Below are 17,905 nucleotides of genomic sequence, written 5' to 3'. Positions count from 1 at the left end.
CACATCGTGATGTAGACATGTGGGGGCGTGTTAGAACGAGCCGTTTTAGGTAGGTGTGGCTGACTCTGAGCTTTTATAAAGAATATCTCTTTGGATTTGAGACTTTAGTCTTTGCAACTTTACAGATCTTCTTTATGCACCAAGAGCTTGTAACACTCCAAAGAGAAAGGAAAAATTGAAATCGCATCATATGACCCCTTTAAAATTATTTTATTGGGGTTGCAGACTTTTGGACTCCAATGTTTTTATGAGTACATGAAGTATATGTGGGATCTACAGAACAGATTTTTTTGTAGAGTGCAAGGCATGAACGCGAATGGAAGAAAATAGTTTTAAATGAAACTCTAATCGGTATTAAGAGATGTAGGGGCCCGAGAATCATATAGGGCTGTGTGTTTGGAACGCTGTGAAAGTGCAGGCAACCCCTCAGTGCTTATAATGAGAATATTATTCATGCCATATGTTTAGCTGGTTAAGAGGTTTCATTGTGGAGGAACAATCTGGATTCCAGCAGAAGCGTTTCCTGGAGAGGTTCAGTTTATGTCATGGGATCGAGTGACATTACCATGAAAAATTACTTTGGTAGATTACGGATATATGACTTTGTCTCCCACTAAAAGTCTGGGATAATTCATTATCTATTCAAGCGACATCAGGCAATTAAAGAGCTCCGCCCCTTCTGTCAAATATATATCACATGCATCCATGTCCTTGAAGAACAAGTAGTAATTTTAGGGTTTTGGCCTTCTTGCATTGAGATGACGGATGCTATGCTGAGAGGTCTTGCCAATATCAGTTTGAGAACAGTGTCAGTTTGTCTTGTTTAGAAGGTTTCTGCTCCATTAAACTCTTCATTGCAGATTATATTGTAGAATTTGCATACTCAATTATTATGTATTCTATGAACTTGTCAAAATTCATACTAAATAGTTAACAGAGATCACTCAAAGAGCTTTTATTGAAAGCATTCTTGATTATGCCTTTCCCTTGTTTAGGTTGTTTGACGTATGCACAGTTTCCAGGACTGACCGGGAAACCAAACTAACTTTGGTCTTTGAGCATGTGGACCAAGATTTAACCACATATTTGGAGAAAGCACCTGATCCAGGAGTGCCACCTGAAACTATAAAGGTACTATCACACCAGCAAATTCATCTCAGTATTGACAATCAGGCAAAGAAACTAGCCTGATGCCTTCAGCAAATCCTTTTTACTGTTTAATGCACATTGTACATTTTAGTGCCTGTAAAAACGTAAGTAAATGTACGTTTTATAGAACCACATTTTACATAAAAATACATACGAATTATCATGAGATCACGTTGCACATTCAGTGCAAATCCTGGTCTTACTGTGCATGAGTCATAATTGTGTTCATAAATATTGTGTTTTATAATATTTTAATCAAAATAAATATAATAACTTGCTCTCCAGTTAAAGTGACTTTCCTTTTTTGCTGATGTCATGAATTAACTCCTGCATTGCAACCACATTCTATTATATCAACTATTATGGATAAAACAATATCTTTTCTTACATATTACTAGTTGAATCTCTAGTTTTATCCTAAATTTGAGGCCCTGAGCAAAAAAATGAGTGTTTTGGCCTTCTAAGTCGGCAGATGAAGGATGGAGCTCCCTCAGATCACAGAGTCCTGTCCTTTTGATGGGCAGTGCATGTGGTGGATGGGCTTCTAATTAAAGGGCTGTGTGCCTGTGTGCCTGTGTGCCTCTATTTTCATTCAGCTCTGGCTTTCACCAAATATTGGCCAGAGGAATGTTGCTTCAGTGTATGTGTGTGTATGTGCATGCAAAGTGTTTGTGAAAGTGTGTATGTCTGGTTAGTGGCCTCCCTCTCAGCCTTTCACTAGAATGAACCAGTGGACTACAAGGGGCTTCCTTAAGTGGCAATAAGTCATTCAGGCCAGATATCATTTTCATTAGTCTAGAAATAATCCTGGTGTGTGTCCTGTGTCAGTGTCCTCTTACGTTCATCCGGAAAGCTGTGAGCGGAAATGTTGGATTTTTTTTTTGTCCTGATCATCTACTCTCCCGTAATCTATTTTGACTTTTCCCACATGGTAGTCTTACAAATCCATTCATCATATTTCGCTACCTCTCCCCCTAGGACATCTTACATTGAGTCCTGAAACAAACCGTATCTCTCTCTTTGTCACTCGTGCCAAACTGAAAGGGAAACACAAGCTAAGAAACATTTGAAAAGTTAAAAAGTGACACCTTTGCAAGTTTTGTGTATCATTAAGGAAGGATTGTGTATCGAGAGGGACTTTTAAACATAACACAGTCTTGGTTTGAGTCTCTAGTTTGCATGCTAGAGATAGATATGTGTTTTCTTTGCATTTTCCCCACCTAAAATACCTAATTTAAAGGATATTTTAAACTGATCAAAAGTGACAGTGATTGCGCTGTAAAAAAAATCTATTTCAAATAAAGGCTGCATTTTCTATTCTTCCAAGAATCCAATAAAAAAAAAAAAGAGCCTTTCCCAGGAGTGCGATATTCTAGTGATAACAGACCTCCAACCGTTTAACCATTTGTATAATGGCACTTTGTGGTACGACTCGGCTCGGCTCGGTTTGCGTTTCCACTGCGGTTTAGTACCGCGTTAGAGTGGGCGGGATTATTCACATGTCGTTATAGTTGCGCCGCCTCTACTGCCTCATCCTGAAAAACTTTTTCATTCCGCATCGCCCCATCAAGCTCTCTATTGTGGTTAAACATGAGGTATAATTCGTTTTGAGTAAACCTAATGGGCAGTCTTTGGTCTCACTAATCTATTATTTGTTCCAGAGCAAATAGTTTTCGCTGAGGGCAAAATTATATTTATGTAATTTTATTATTTAATAATTAAAATTATTATTATATAAATTGTGTACTTTTAAATGAATTGCCTAGCAACTTTTATGATGGCTTTTGTTGTTTATTAAATATTATTATTCACTAAATAATATTTTATATAAATAATAGTATTTAATAATAGTATTTAGTATTGGGGAACGGTGTGTGTGTAAGGTGCAGCCAACAAATGCTCTCAGCAGCGCTGTCATCGGAAATCACACTTAAATGCAGGGTAGGGGATTTGGTTCAGAAATATTTTTGTTATCCTGATTGAAACTCTCTTCACATCCCGATAGCAATCACTAAGTTAAGTGGTCTACATTTATTTATATGTATTTATATAGTCTGTAGAAGGCATAGGACCATGAAATGTTCATCAAATCAAAATGTTCGGTCCGAACATTACGATAAGCTGTCCTGCCTGCCTGTCAAATATGTATTTGCATACCTCTGCGCACTCTTTTCCAGTGAGAATGAAAGGCGCTATTATTGCAATATTATACACTTTGTACTCTAATGTTTTCTCACCAGTGAATGAGACATGAGGTAATCTGACAGCATGGCATTCAATCCTCCAACGGCGCCTCTCATCGTGTCGCAGGTTAGTCTCTGGTTCTCTGGAGTGCGGGGGGAGGCGTGGCTTTGCAAAGTGATTATACAGGGAGGGTGGGAATCTTGCATTCACGGCTAGCTTGCTATTGCTAGCCTTTCTGAAATTGCCTACCCTACCTTTAACAGATGAAAGAATAGTACGACAAAGATATCGCTTTCCTCAGAGGACATTCAAACTAATGTTTTATTGTGAATATAATATGAGATATAATATGAGATTGAGCTGAAGAATGAATGCTTTATCAGATGCAGATAATCACACTTACTCAGTCCATAATACTCTCTCTCATAATACTCTACATAATGCAGTGAGCTTTTAATACAGTAATACAATAAGATTTCAATGAAGCAACTCAATGTTTCTTCGTTACTACAGTCATGGCCAAAAGTTTTGGCTGTGACAAATTTAGTGTTTTGCAATGTTTGCTGCTTAAGCTGTTGTGGTGTTCATATCACATTGTTTCTAGATTATTGTGTAGAGTGATCAGATGCATTTTAAATAATTGCTAAAAGCTTCATTGGACACAAAATGACCAGCTAACATTAATTGACTAACCATATCAGCAGCACATGTGAAAGTGTGAATGAGTACTAGTCAGGTTAATCACTATCATACTAAATAGATTGTAAAAGCAGACTGATTGCTATAAAAGGAGGGAAGAAGCTCTTCCAATCGTTGTGTTCTTGTTAGCAATGGTTATCTCCAAAGAAACATGTGTAGCCATCATCTCTTTGCATCAAAATGGCCAAGCATCCTGAGACCATCCATGTGTGGGGTTGCTTTTCAACCAAGGGAGTGGGCTCTCTCACAATTCTGCCCAAAAACACTGCCATGAATAAAGAATGGCATCCAAACGTCCTGCAAGAGTGACTTCTTCCAACGATCCATGAGCAATTTGGTGATGATCCGTGCATTTTCCAGCATGATTGCGCACCATGTCACAAAGCAAGAGTGATAAAGAAGTGGCTCGAAGATCATTACATTGAAATTTTGGATCCGTGGCCAGGCAACTCCCCGGATCTCAATCCCATAGAGAACCTGTGGTCAGTCCTCAAAAGGCGAGGGAACAAGCAGAAGTCCACAAATCGTGATTAACTCCGAGAACTAATAAGGCAAGAATGGATCGCCATCAGTCAGGATTTGGCCCAGAAGCTAATATCCAGCATGCCAGAGCAAATTGCAGAGGTTATGTAGAACAAGGGTCAACACTGTAAATATTTACTCATTATTTTTTGCCAATAAAAGCTTTTAAACCTTACGATATGCTTATCATTGTTTTTCAGTATACCATAGAAACATGCGGAAAAATAATCTACAAATACTGAAGCAGCCAACCTTGCAAAACACAAAGTTTATGTCACCACCAAAACTTTTGGCCATAGTTCTAAAGTGATGTTGTCGAATTAGTAATGGAGGCTTGGGCTCAGCTGTTAAACTGTCAACTTGAGATTTGTATCAGTGGCCGAAGAAAGTAGTTCCGCACAAAAGAGGGTTTTGAGATAATGAGACATTGGAGTAATGGCTGCTGAAAATTCAGCTTTGCCTTCACATAAAAAATAGTTTAAAAATATATTAAAATAGAAAAAATATTTTATATTGTAATAATATTTCACAATGTTACTGTTTTCACTGTATTTTTGATCAAATGCAGGCTCTGTGAGCATAAGAGACTTCTTTCAAAAAACATGTTAGTGTATATTTAAAAAAAAAAAATTTTTTATAAATATATTTCTCATTCTTCTAAATTAAATCTAAATGTAAATAAAGGAAATTCTTAGAAATCAAGCCAGAAATTAACAGATGTTTATAATAAATTCTATATATTTATTAAATTACAAGTAGTCATTTATTATGTATTTATATTATACAGTTAGTAGTCTTTTATACTAAATGTATGCATTATACAGGCTTTCAGAGTCTGAATATTTTAACCAAAGAGCTCTTGAATATGCATTAGTGAGATTTAATTCTGTCAGGCCACACAGACATCAGATAACAGACATCAGTTGTAGACAGTGTGGCCCTCCCAAAGATGCCCAGCAACCTTATTCACCACCCTCTTAAGGACACCAGATTGCAGAGGTCCCAGCATCCACCTCATTCCAGCCCCCAAACTGCCCACTTTTGCTCCATTTCAGACCCACTGCATGCTAATTGATGAGAGAGGCCCCGGGAATCAAATGAGCTGGAAGGAGATCAAGCGGCTGGCCCTGCGTTGGGGAGTGCGGCTAGGCTCTCCGGCCCCGCGCCATCCCAAGGCCTGTCTCTGGTCCATAAAGGAGAGCCTAATGAAGCATGGGGAAGGAATTACACTAACGCTAACTGGCAGATGTCCTGCATTGTGCCGGGCTACAATAAACAATATGGCTGCCTCTCATGAATTAGCATGAGAAAGGGGGGTGCCTTCTGAAAGCTCTGTTTTGACTGCTGTTTTTGGGGAGATTTTTTTTCTTCCACTCTTTCCTCCTCTGCTTTATTTTCTCCCTTTTTCCAAGAAGAGGTACTTTAGGACAGGTGCTATCAAATCTTTTCTTTGTTTAGAGTCTGAATGCCTTTCAGCAAAGCCTGGTTATTTCAGGTTGGTACTGTTGGTTTAATTTGAGGCATTGTTTTGATTGTAAATTACGGTGCCTCTGTTGTGTGAATAGCATGTTACAACAAAGAACTGTCTCTGAAGAATCATTCAGATTCCACCTGTTGGGTTACTCCTTTTGAGATTATAATGAGAGATTGTATGACAGGTATATCAAGGTTGATTTTCCACTGAACTAAAGTGCTTTCCAGAGTATCACTTCAGCAGATCACTCATAATTTAAATAATAATAATTTGGTGCACAGGAAACATTTCTTATCAATGTTGTAAACAGTTTTTTGAGGAAAATATTCAGGATTTTCTTTCGGGATTGTTTGATGGATAGAACGTTCAAAAGAACATTTTATTTGAAATAGAAATCTTTTGTAAGTTTGTATTGTAATGTATTTACTGTCACTTTCAACTGATTTATGTTTTTATGATACATCCTTTCTGAATAAAAGTAGTAATTAATTTAAAAACAGTCTTTCTTACCCCAAACTTTTGAATGGTATGTATGTTTATTATATAATATAATATTCAGCTACCAATTCACACATTTAAATGGCACAATCTGCAGATTTTCCTATACAAACAGCACTGAAAATGAGCACAGACTCCATTTGTCATGATAATTAGATACATAACACGTACATAAAAGGTACACAAGCTGCTTAATATGTGTTTGGAGGAGTTGGGAGGAGACGATATGCGTATTTATCCTCGGGTCACGCTTCTGAGGCGGTTGTGTACCTTTCCTTTTCTTTTCATCTTTGTCTAAAGCAAAAGTGGGCCAACCGTGGGCCATTTTAGGCCAAGACAGAGGAGCTGGTAGGGGGTCATGCCGTTTTAGGAGCTCTCAGAATAACTGCCTGTGCCTGAAGATCTGAGAGGTCATGGCTGGGTGGGCATTCAGAAAGGCTCCTTGTTTATCCTGGCTGCCTGACTTTGACACACACGCGTTCCCTAGTGCAGGCCCCCAGCGCGCACATTGTGAGGACCTCCGTCCCTTTCCCCTCGCCTGGTCTGACTCGCGCCGTTTGCAGTTTTCTGCTTGAGTGTGCACCCCATTGTTTCAGTGGTTTTAATCACTCACCAGCTGGTCGGGGAATGAACAGTGCTGCGGGCTCAGATCCATGTCACTTGTGAGGTCTTGGCAGCGGGTTTCTCAGGGGTAGGCTTCCACCGTTTGATACTTCTGCTTTGGAACAAGTCAAGCAGCAACTGTGAGCAAATGCTTCTCGCTCGGCACTCTGACCCGATGACTTTTTCTAGCCCCGTTACGCATTGCCCCATTTTTTTCTTATCTATTTGACCATTATCGACAGTTTCTACTAAAGAAAATGGCAGTTGCTGTCTTTTCTCCCCACCTTCTTTTTGTGTGTGTGTGTGTTTTTTTCTTTCTTTTCTGCTTGTTATTGAGTTTCAGTGTCATGGTCTGATTTCATATTGGCCCATAGTCAGAACGACACAATTCACAATTAGCTGTGATCCCGGGACAGCTGCAGGGAAGCAGAGGCCTACAGGGATGGAGCCTTAAGGTCTTTCCTGCTCTGCCGTCATGTTGGTTATTAACATCTGCCATACTTTAGGTTTAAAGGCACACACACACCTTTTCCCTCCCCACGCATATATAATTTATTTAATACACGAGTTTCACAATTTGAGTTGAATTACTGAAATAAATGAACTTTTCCACGACATTCTAATTTATTGAGATGCACCTGTATATCTTGATATTAGTCCTTTTCAGTCATTTTTAAAAAATCCACTTTAGGTTATTAAAATATATTTGGAATGACTCTGGTCTTGTTTTGGCAGGATATGATGTACCAGCTGCTGCAGGGTCTGGATTTCCTCCACTCTCACCGTGTGGTTCATCGAGATCTTAAGCCTCAAAACATTCTAGTCACCAGTGGAGGACAGATCAAACTGGCTGATTTTGGTCTGGCGCGGATCTACAGCTTTCAGATGGCTCTTACTTCCGTGGTGAGTAACAGGGTTGCGCAAGTGTCTGAAGCACATACATTTACACTGCCTTTCAAGGCTGTATTTATTTGATCAAAAATACAGAAAAAACAGTAATACTGTGAAATATTATTTCAATTTCTAATATTGGTTTCCTATATATTATACTTTAAAATATAATTTATTTCTGTGACGCAGCGCTGAATTTTCATCAGCCATTACTCCAGTTTTCAGTGTCACATGATCCTTCAGAAATCATTCTAATATGCTGATTTATTATCAGTGTTGAAATTGTTGTGCTGCTTAATATTTTTTTTGGAACCTGTGATACTTTTTTCTTTGATTCTTTCATGAATAAAAAGTTAAAAATAACAGCATTTATTCAACAGAACACTTTTCTAACAATATATGTCTTTACTATCACTTTTTATCCATTTAACACATCCTTGCTGAATAAAAGTATTAATTTTTTTTTTTTGAAGAAAAAAAGTACTGAGCCTAAACTTTTGAATAGTAGTGTATATTGTAACATAAAATGTCTATTTTGAATAAACACCGTTCTTTTAAAATGTTTATTTATCAAAGAATCCTGAAAAAAGTATCACAGGTCCCAGAAATATTAAGCAGCATAACTGTTTCCAACATTGATTATAAATCAGCGTATTAGTTTGATTTCTGAAACAATGTGACACTGAAGACTGGAGTAATGATGCTGAAAATTCAGCTTTGCTGCACAGGAATAAATTATATTTTAATGTATATTAAAATAGGAAAACGGTTATCTTACTAATCCCAAACTTTTGAACGGCTGTGTGTATGTATGTATGCATATATATTAGGGATGTGCATCTCCATGACTGAGGCCGATACGATACACATCTCGATGCATAGCCAACGATACGATACATTAAAGATACATATGAAGCAGCTACCGATGCAATGCAATACGATTCACCCCTATTATGATGCAGTGCGATCCGATTTAGAGTCGATTCAACACAATGCGATTCGATGCAATGGAGAAAATATGATCACTTTTAATGCCTCCAGGCCTGTTTCATAAAACAAGTTAACCAAATAAGCCAGGCTTATTTCAGTTGATTGATTGAATGATTTGGTTCCATAAAGCAAATAAAGTCACTGTGGCAACTTATGCTGGGAAACTGACCTGGTCTAAAGCAGGCTAATTGTCAGGCTAAGCTCCTCTAATGACCAATAGGAACATAATGATATTACCACTCACATACTATTATTTTACTTATTTTATTTACAGTTTCTAGCCATGCAGCCTTTCTCTCTGGTTTTATTACAGCTGTACCTTTTATAGTTTGCAGAACAGATAGCAGAACATTACAATCTAAAATTGCTCTTTAAAGCATTAAAAGAACTACATTAAAAGTTAAAATAACTGAATTAAAAATGAAAATAAAGAAAATGACTACATTTTAACTGCTATAAGAAACGCATATTAACTAATTTGAGCTTAGTAAGTACTGTAGCCTACTAGCTTACATTTGATTTACCTATTACAATAGTCCACTTACAATTACTGCTATCATAAAAATACACTTTATATGTAGGTTTAAAATTCTACAAAAGACACATTTAATGTCCAAAAAATATTTTAGCAAAATGTATATTTTACTCTGAATTATTGCGCTCCTATTCGATTGCGCTCTCTGTTTATCGCGCAGCAGCGCTCATTCACTCGCGTCAGCCTTGCCCACCCCTGACAGCAAAATGGATATGTTTGCATGACTTTCTAACATTTAAAGATGAAAAATATACCTGTGACATGTCAGTTATGCACTGAGGAAAACACAAAGTCTCAAATGCATTAAACAGCACAGATATATTCGCTGTTTGTCATGGTGGATCAATTTGATCCATGATCGACATAAGGTCTGCTTAAGAATAAGCGTGCACAAATTAGTGAGATTGTGTGAATGTAATTTGTCGTTAATAGAACCGCTTTAGCCCCGATTGATTTGTTAGGTTATTTCAGGTCAGGTTTTGGACTTTAATCCAGGTTTTTCCTCGGGTCTCCTTGTTGGTGTGATGCGTCATATTCACGCAGCAGTGAAAAATTTAAGGGGGTCTGAATACTTTCTGTACCCACTGTATATATATATAAGTGTGTGTGTACACTACCACTCAAAAGTTTGGGATCAGTAAGACTTGTAAGTCTTTACAAGTCTCATCTTACTGGGATCAGTAAGATGTTTTTTTAAAGAAGTCTCTTATGCTCATCAAGGCTGCATTTATTTGATCAAAAATACAGAAAAAAACTGTAATCTTGCAAAATGTTATTACAATATAAAATAATGGTTTCCATTTTAATATACTTTAAACTATAATGTATTTCTGTGATGCAAAGCTGAATTTCCATCAGCCACTACTCCAGTATAAAGTATCACATGATCCTTAAGAAATCATTCTAATATGCTGATTTATTATTAGAATTATCAATGTTGGCAACAGTTGTGCTGCCAAATATTTTTTTGGGAAACGACAATACTTTTTTCAGGATTCTTTGATGAATAAAAAGTAAAAAAGAACAGCATTTATTCAAAATATAAATCTTTTCTAACAATGTAAACCTTTGCTATCACTTATCAATTTAACACATCCTTGCTGAATAAAAGTTTTAATTTCTTTAAAAAAAAAAGAAAGAATAAAAAATGACTGACCCCAAACTTTTGAACGGTAGTGTATATTGTTAGAAAAGATTTCCATTTAAAATAAATGCTCTTCTTTTTAACTTTTTATTCATCAAAGAATCCTGAAAAAAGTATCGCAGTTTCCCAAAAAATATTAAGCAGCACAACAGTTTCCAGCACTGATAACAAATCAGCATATTAGAATGATTTCTGAAGGATCATGACACTTTAGACTGGAGTAATTATACTGAAAATTCAGCTTTGCGTCACGGGAATAAATTCGTATAAATAATGTATATTAAAATAGAAACCATTATTTTATGTTGTAATAACATTTTGCAAGATTACAGTTTTTTTCTGTATTTTGATCAAATAAATGCAGCCTTGATGAGCATAAGATACTTCTTTAAAAAACATTACAAGACTTACTGATCCAAAACTTTTGAGCAGTAGTGTATGTGTGTGTGTGTGTGTGTGTGTGTATATATGTGTGTATATATATATATATATATATATATATATATATATATACACACACACACACATACTACTACTATTATTAATTATTGTATATATATTTTTACTGAATATGTTTTAATTTATTAAAGGAGTTTTCAGTTATTTTGTAAATAAAACATATTTATTAAAATATTAATTTAAATTGATTCTATTATTATTATTTGTATGAATTTTGTATGTAACCTTTGTACAAAATGCAACTTTTGCACTGTGTGCAAGATCCAATGTGTAGTGTCATTTTTCTCTGCTGTACCATCCCTCTGTACCTTAATTCCCTTAAAATCTAAATCCTGTCGTGTATGCAGGTGAAACGTCTAACATTTCTCTTTGTATCCTGAAGTACAGTACGGTCATTTTCAGTGTATTTGATATCTTAGTAGCTTTAGGAGTGTGACATGCAATCATACGTACAAATAGATCCCTTGAGACAGATATGGGTGATGTCCAATCAGATGTAGCACTGAAAAGACATGTGCCTGAAAACAAGCACATAATGTGTAAAGTGAAACCTGCAGAGGCTGTCCCATGTCTTTGGCCTCAAAAAGTAGGGTTGGGTACCGAAACCCGGTACCAATATGGCACCGGTACCCATATAACCGGTATGTGCTAGAACCGAATCTGAACGCAGATTTCAGTGCCTCATTTCGGTGCCATGCCTGAGCGATCGATTGAAATATTTGTCCTCTGGTTCTCTGAAACGGACGTAAGAAGCATCATCACTGGCACCGTACGTGAAAAATAATCTCGCGACTGAGAAAATGCACGTGAACGGTGAAGTCGGAAAGCTCTAATAATACAAATCCAACACATCTTTGTAGTAACGCGAGTGTCCATGTTTTTTTCACATTCTGACTTAAAAGCACAACTCGGGAAATGAGAGCATCCGAGGAGCGTGTGAATGCAGTAACTGCACTTGCTCTGATGGCAGCAGGTAGCCTTCCGTTTACTAAGCTAAACATGCTTAAATTAAAATGCCTAAAGCTAAACCTCCCTTGTATTCACATTTCTAAACCTGTTGTCCAACAAAAGAGAACATTATAACCTTTTTACTCCACAACACCAGTCAAATGCTTCCTTTTGTGATCTGATGAGGCTTCTTGTCACAGAATGAGGCAGAAAATATGTTCCATAGGCTAATTTAAAAAGAATACATCGATTAGCAATGGATTATAAATATGCTTAATTATTATGAAAATACCAGAGATGGCTTGAATAACACAGATAAACTATATTGTCGCAGTCAAGTGTTTATTGTCTTAGTTTTATCATTCAAAACGTTTATATGTTCTGCTTACTCAGTTACAGCTATAATAGCGATGCCTTTATATCCATATAAGGAATTTCCTGGAGGGTCATGAGTTCCGCTACTTCTGTGACTGGATATGTGGATTTTCTGTGCGAGGGTGCCCTCTGGCGTCCAGTATGAATGAAATGGACATCATGTGTTTATAGTGCTAATGGCCAATCCATTATTTTTGGGGAATTTTTTATTTTTTTAATATAAGTATCGGTTCAGGCACCGTTTAGGCACCAGAACCGTTTTAAAAGTATCGATTTGGCACCGGTATCGAAAAAAACCCAAACGATACCCAACCCTATCACAAAGTGGCCTAAGCTGAGATGAAATAGACTGGGCGATTGAGTCCCATCAATTCCCTCCTGCCAAACTTTGAAGTCACATTCTCTTGAGGATGGCTCTGATGTCAAAAAATAGCACATTGTGTCTTTCCTCTTTTTAGAGAAAGTGCTAGTTAAGTCAGCAGCTATTTTTTTGCATGCATTTTACATGGCTGATTTATTGCATCTTTAAATTTAGTTAAGATGTCAAGATGCGAATATTAAATTTAACCTATCTAATTATAGTTGGTCCGTATCACATGCACAAGGGAGTGCAAGAACATACTACATTAACACACCTTTTCATATCTCATTCAGTTTGCAGATTCTGAATGACTGCCAGCGCCTTCTGTTAGTTGTGTGGTTTCGGTGGTTTTGGTTGCTGTGCAAAAAACGTTGTTTCAGTTCTTTAATAAGGGGCTTCTGGCTGTTAAGTCGTTGGGCGGGTGAGTCTCTGTGAGTTCACCTGGGAACTCTACCATTAGAAAATATCCCCTCCGTTTTACCACACCCCACAAAAATGGGTGATAGATAAGGCAGGGGGTTGCTTGCAGTGAACATGGACTCTCTCTCTGGCTGTCCTGATTAATGTTCCCATGCCTGGAATCCCCCTATCACCCGCCCTTCAAGCAGCTAAAAAATCCATTTCCTCTCTCTCTTGGCAGTTACAGGAATGTCGTTATTGTGTATGCAAAAGCAGACGTGCTGTTATAGCTTTTGGCTCCTCATTCTATGACAACACTCCGTGTTAGCTACTAGTTTGCCATGCTGACATAGTGTACATTCGAAGACTTGAGAACTGCTGAATGGACCAGTTGGCTGAGTCATAACTGCCCACCAGAACGCTTGCAGAATTATGATGATTCAAAACAGACTACCGTTCTCAACTCAAGGAGGTTGAATCAGACAGTTAGTATGAAGTAAATGATACCTGTTTTGCATAAAGCATAAAGAAATATCCCCTTTGGGGTTTTTCTGTGCGGTGTTTGGTGGTACTTACCTAATGTTATATGTATTTTTTATATCATGTGCACATATCATGTGATTAAGCTTTAGCATGTATACTAGTATACTTTTCATCATTGTTGTTAAAGATGTTAATAAGGAATATAAATCTCAGCTTTACTGGTTTCCCACTCCGCTCCCGCCTTGTAGATGAGAAAAACCGAGCGACCGAGGGCTGTATGGACCACCCATCGGGTGCACCGAAAGGTGGAGATTAGCCTGACCATACAAATCTCATGGGTCCATAGCATTGTTGATCGTTAGAATGACTTTGGTTCTCTTAGCGGCTTTTGTCCACTTCTGATTGACCGCCTAAAGCATGGACACAAAACACAGCAACTTTTCTTTTTCCCTGTTTGCCCTTTTGGGTGAATTAGATGCCTTTTTTTTCCAAACCAAGTTCATTGGAAAAATGTTGATTCTTGCATATTTTCTGCAACACTTTTTTTTCAGAGTGAAATCTCCAGGGTGTGGCATTAAATGTGCGTTCAGTTTTATCTGAAACAGATGAACGTGAATCCTGCAAAGTTTAGTTACAGTGGATGCTGTACAAATTGCAGCAGTTTGAAAATTAAATATCTGGTGAGTGGTGATAGAAGGTTAATTCTCTACTGTGTTTGAAATTAACATATGACCTACAATAAACCCTACCCTAAACTGATAATGCTAACAAAAGAAAACATTAGATTAAAAACACATTTGCTGAAGCATCCATGCCATTTTGGCTGTCTATCGTGACTCGCGTTTTATGGGACGTAATTTTGCATTACAAGTACAATGCTGTACCAGGTGAGCTACTGAGCGAGTTTACTATGCCAGAAAAAACATGCTTATAAAGCAGGCTATGTGATGCAAAGTATTTAAATTGACAAATTATGGACAGATAATAGTGTTTGAGGTGTAACCATGTGAAAATAAGTCTTTATCAATTGATAATCTGCCCTGTAATCATAATGTTTGAAATGTTACAATGTTTGGTGCAATCCAACAAATGTTTGGTGCAATCCAACACTCTCCATTGACTTTGTATTGCGGGAAGCTGTCTCCTTGTCATTTCTGACTTATAACAAAAAACTGAGCAATGCCTAAAAGCTGCTATGTGACAAGGTGTACAATAATCAAGCTAAAAAACCCAGAACTATGTTTTTATGAGCTGTCGACCAAAAAAACGAGCGTTTAGGACACAAATAGTTGTAGATAGTGCTGGGCGGTATACCGGTTCATACCGAATACCGGTGCTTATTTTTGTTATGATATAAATTTTTTAAATACCGCAATACCAGTGTATGTCGCTTAAACAACGTTCGGAACGCGACACTGTTTGAAAGGGGTCCCTTTTCACTGTTGCACGGTGATGAGGGAACAACTGTATGTGTTACTAAGCGTGAAAGTTCCGAAACTGAAGCTGTAGAACTAATAGAACGTGATGAGACAGAAGAACTCATCCACAATATCCACATCGACCGCCACAAATACCCACCGCCCCCTGCCATCAGCTCCCGCGTCTCACACACACACGAGCTCGACTTTAGCACTAGATTTAGCAACTTTCAGACCCTTTTAGCTGCTTTTTTCCATAGAATATTCATACTGACAAACCTAGCGACTTTTTTGGATAAACCTTAGCTATGGTTCAGTTGGAAGATTTTGCCAGTACTGTCCCGTGAACTCCGTCTGACTTTCCTGGAGAAGTGTCACCTCTCTCGGCGTCTGTTCTGTGCAGTGAGCGGCAGAGAAGCAGCGCGTTCAGTTGGCCGCACCGCAGCCGACTCGTCAATAAATGAGTACAAAACAGCGTTTCCTAGCACCTGTCGCTTACTGATTGTTTGGAATTATAAATATGAGCGTAGTTCGTCTGTTAATATCACATGCACTTTTTTGTTTGTTGTTTTTTTTAGTTTGTTACTCAGTGCAGGCAGTGCGCTGCATGAGACAAAAAAGTAATATAGCCAAAACAACCGCATAGCCTCTCTTTAGTGTAGATGCATGTTGATTTTATCAGACGATGCCATGATTATAAATGAGAGTGACTCCTGGTTAACGTATTAAAAGGGGTCGTGTTTAGTCACGTGTGGTATTTTTTGACAATATTCACTCATCATGACAGTAAAATAGGGCATTCTATGTCAGTATACTGCAGTATTTCCTCTCTCAATCAGTAGAAAATATGGTTAACACCCGGTCATGGATGAAAAAAAAATACCGTCATGTACCGTGAAACCGGTATAATTTTGAAAAATACCGCGATATAAATTTTTGGTCATACCGCCCACCACTAATTGTAGATGTCGTGGTATTTCACGTTGGGCCGTTCAGTTGGATCATTTCTCAAACAAAAGGAAGGTTAGGAAAAGGGGCACTGACATAGACCAATAAAATTTAGTTTCTTAATATATCTCCTCCTCTGATTCACATAGGTTGGTGAAATAATCCTTTGACATGGTTAAAAATAATTAATGTTTTCTTTCGCCGATTATGTTTCCCTCCAGTGGGCGCAGTTCTCAGAGTAATATGACACGTTGCGCTCTACTTTTGTGTCCTAAACGCTTGTTTTTTTTTTGGTCGACAGCTTATAAAAACGTAGTTCTAGGTTTTTTAGCTTGTTTAATGAACACCTTGTCACATGGCAGCTTTTAGGCAGTGCTCTGTTTTTGTTATAAGTCAGAAATGACAAGGAGGCAGCTTCCCGCAATAGAAAGTCAATGGAGAGCGTTGAATTGTTTTCCCCCCCGGTGGGCGTGGTTTTCAGATTATGACACGTTGCGCTCTGTCTCTATAGGTTGCTTGTATCTCAGCCCATGTACAGTGAGAAGCTGCACTTGACACTACAATGCATGCAAACTGTAATCTAGCGTACTGTATGGGGTTGAAATCAATTGCGGCCTCTTCCTTTATACCAAATGGAGTTATTGTAGAAATGGAGGCAGCTGGGATTGTCCCATGAAAGAGATTAGGATCCTGCTCAAACAAACATCATGTGCACCGCATTGCTCATGAAATTGGATTTAGGGAACAGCAGGCAAATGCCTCGGATCATTTATCCGACTGATAGTTGTACAATTTTTACATCTTTTAAGTACTTGTTAAGTAAGCTATAAGCATACATTAATATATTACTATGCTCCTTCTGCAAGACCTCCAAACATTTTTGCATTGAGCAAAGCGAATGGGTTTGTCTGGTCCTTTTGTCATCCTATAAAATTTATTTATAGGCCTTTCCGAAATAGATGTCATCTGCAGAAGTGATCCAAACGCGCATGAGAATCCTGCAAGTCTTTTGGTTGGTTTGTGTAGATTTGCTGTACAAGTGGCTGTCGCGACTCAAATTGTGCTGAGATAAAAAGAATCCCTCTTTTCCTGCAACCGTTTTTCTGCATACCACAAACTTCATAACAGTCTGTGCTGTGGGTGTCCTGTGGGCCCTGTCACTTCCTTCCCCTCTCATGGTAGAATGAATCCCGTATGTTTGTATCACCTAGCGACCACAGCTTGCTGGACTCTTGTCCTCTAACACAAACCATACCACAATTTAATGCTGATTGAGTTTCACTGAACAACCGTGGATGACGGATATGTTCAAATCTGAAGCAGATTGTGTCATTTGACATCTAATGGTTTGGGGGCTTCAGTTTACAGAAGGATTCATATAACTTTAACTTAAAGAACAAATAACTTTTGTGAGCTGGGTTTAGTGGTTTACAGTAGTCTGATTCACGAATAATGGAGAATCATTAAAAAAGACTCTCAAACTCAACTCAAGTGTAATCAGTTTGAATCAGAAAAAACTGTGAATCAATGTTTGCACAGTTCAAACAAATTAAACTTGTGACTTGGATTTTTTACTAATTTATTCAACAAGCCTCACAAGCGTATAACATACCAGTCTCAATCAGTCTATGTGAATCATGGAAACCGATTCTGTTTACAAACAAATGACTCTTATGAACCAGTTACAAATCATTCTGGCTGATAAATTAATGCCAACAGTCAAGTCAAGTCAAGTCACCTTTATTTATATAGCGCTTTTAACAATACAGATTGTGTCAAAGCAACTGAACAGCATTAATTAGGAAAATAGTGTCAATAATGCAAA

At 37.7% G+C, this 17,905-nt stretch overlaps 1 protein-coding gene across 2 annotated transcripts in view; it reads left to right on the top strand.

Moving 5' to 3' along the window:
• The window catches only part of cdk6 (cyclin dependent kinase 6), a 40,874-nt gene that overhangs the window by 4,481 nt on the left and 18,488 nt on the right, over nt 1–17,905 (top strand). For both annotated transcript variants that reach the window (XM_016253794.1, XM_016253795.1), the window contains 2 exons: nt 996–1,131; nt 7,865–8,032. In XM_016253794.1, coding sequence (XP_016109280.1) covers nt 996–1,131; nt 7,865–8,032 — 304 coding nt within the window. The remainder of the gene's footprint in view (nt 1–995; nt 1,132–7,864; nt 8,033–17,905) is intronic.

The sequence above is a fragment of the Sinocyclocheilus grahami genome, unplaced genomic scaffold, assembly GCF_001515645.1.
Source record: "Sinocyclocheilus grahami isolate Dianchi unplaced genomic scaffold, SAMN03320097.WGS_v1.1 scaffold1202.1, whole genome shotgun sequence".
Lineage (NCBI taxonomy): Eukaryota > Metazoa > Chordata > Actinopteri > Cypriniformes > Cyprinidae > Sinocyclocheilus > Sinocyclocheilus grahami.
Note: the sequence above shows the minus strand (reverse complement) of the source record. Positions and strands in the feature narration are given on the sequence as shown.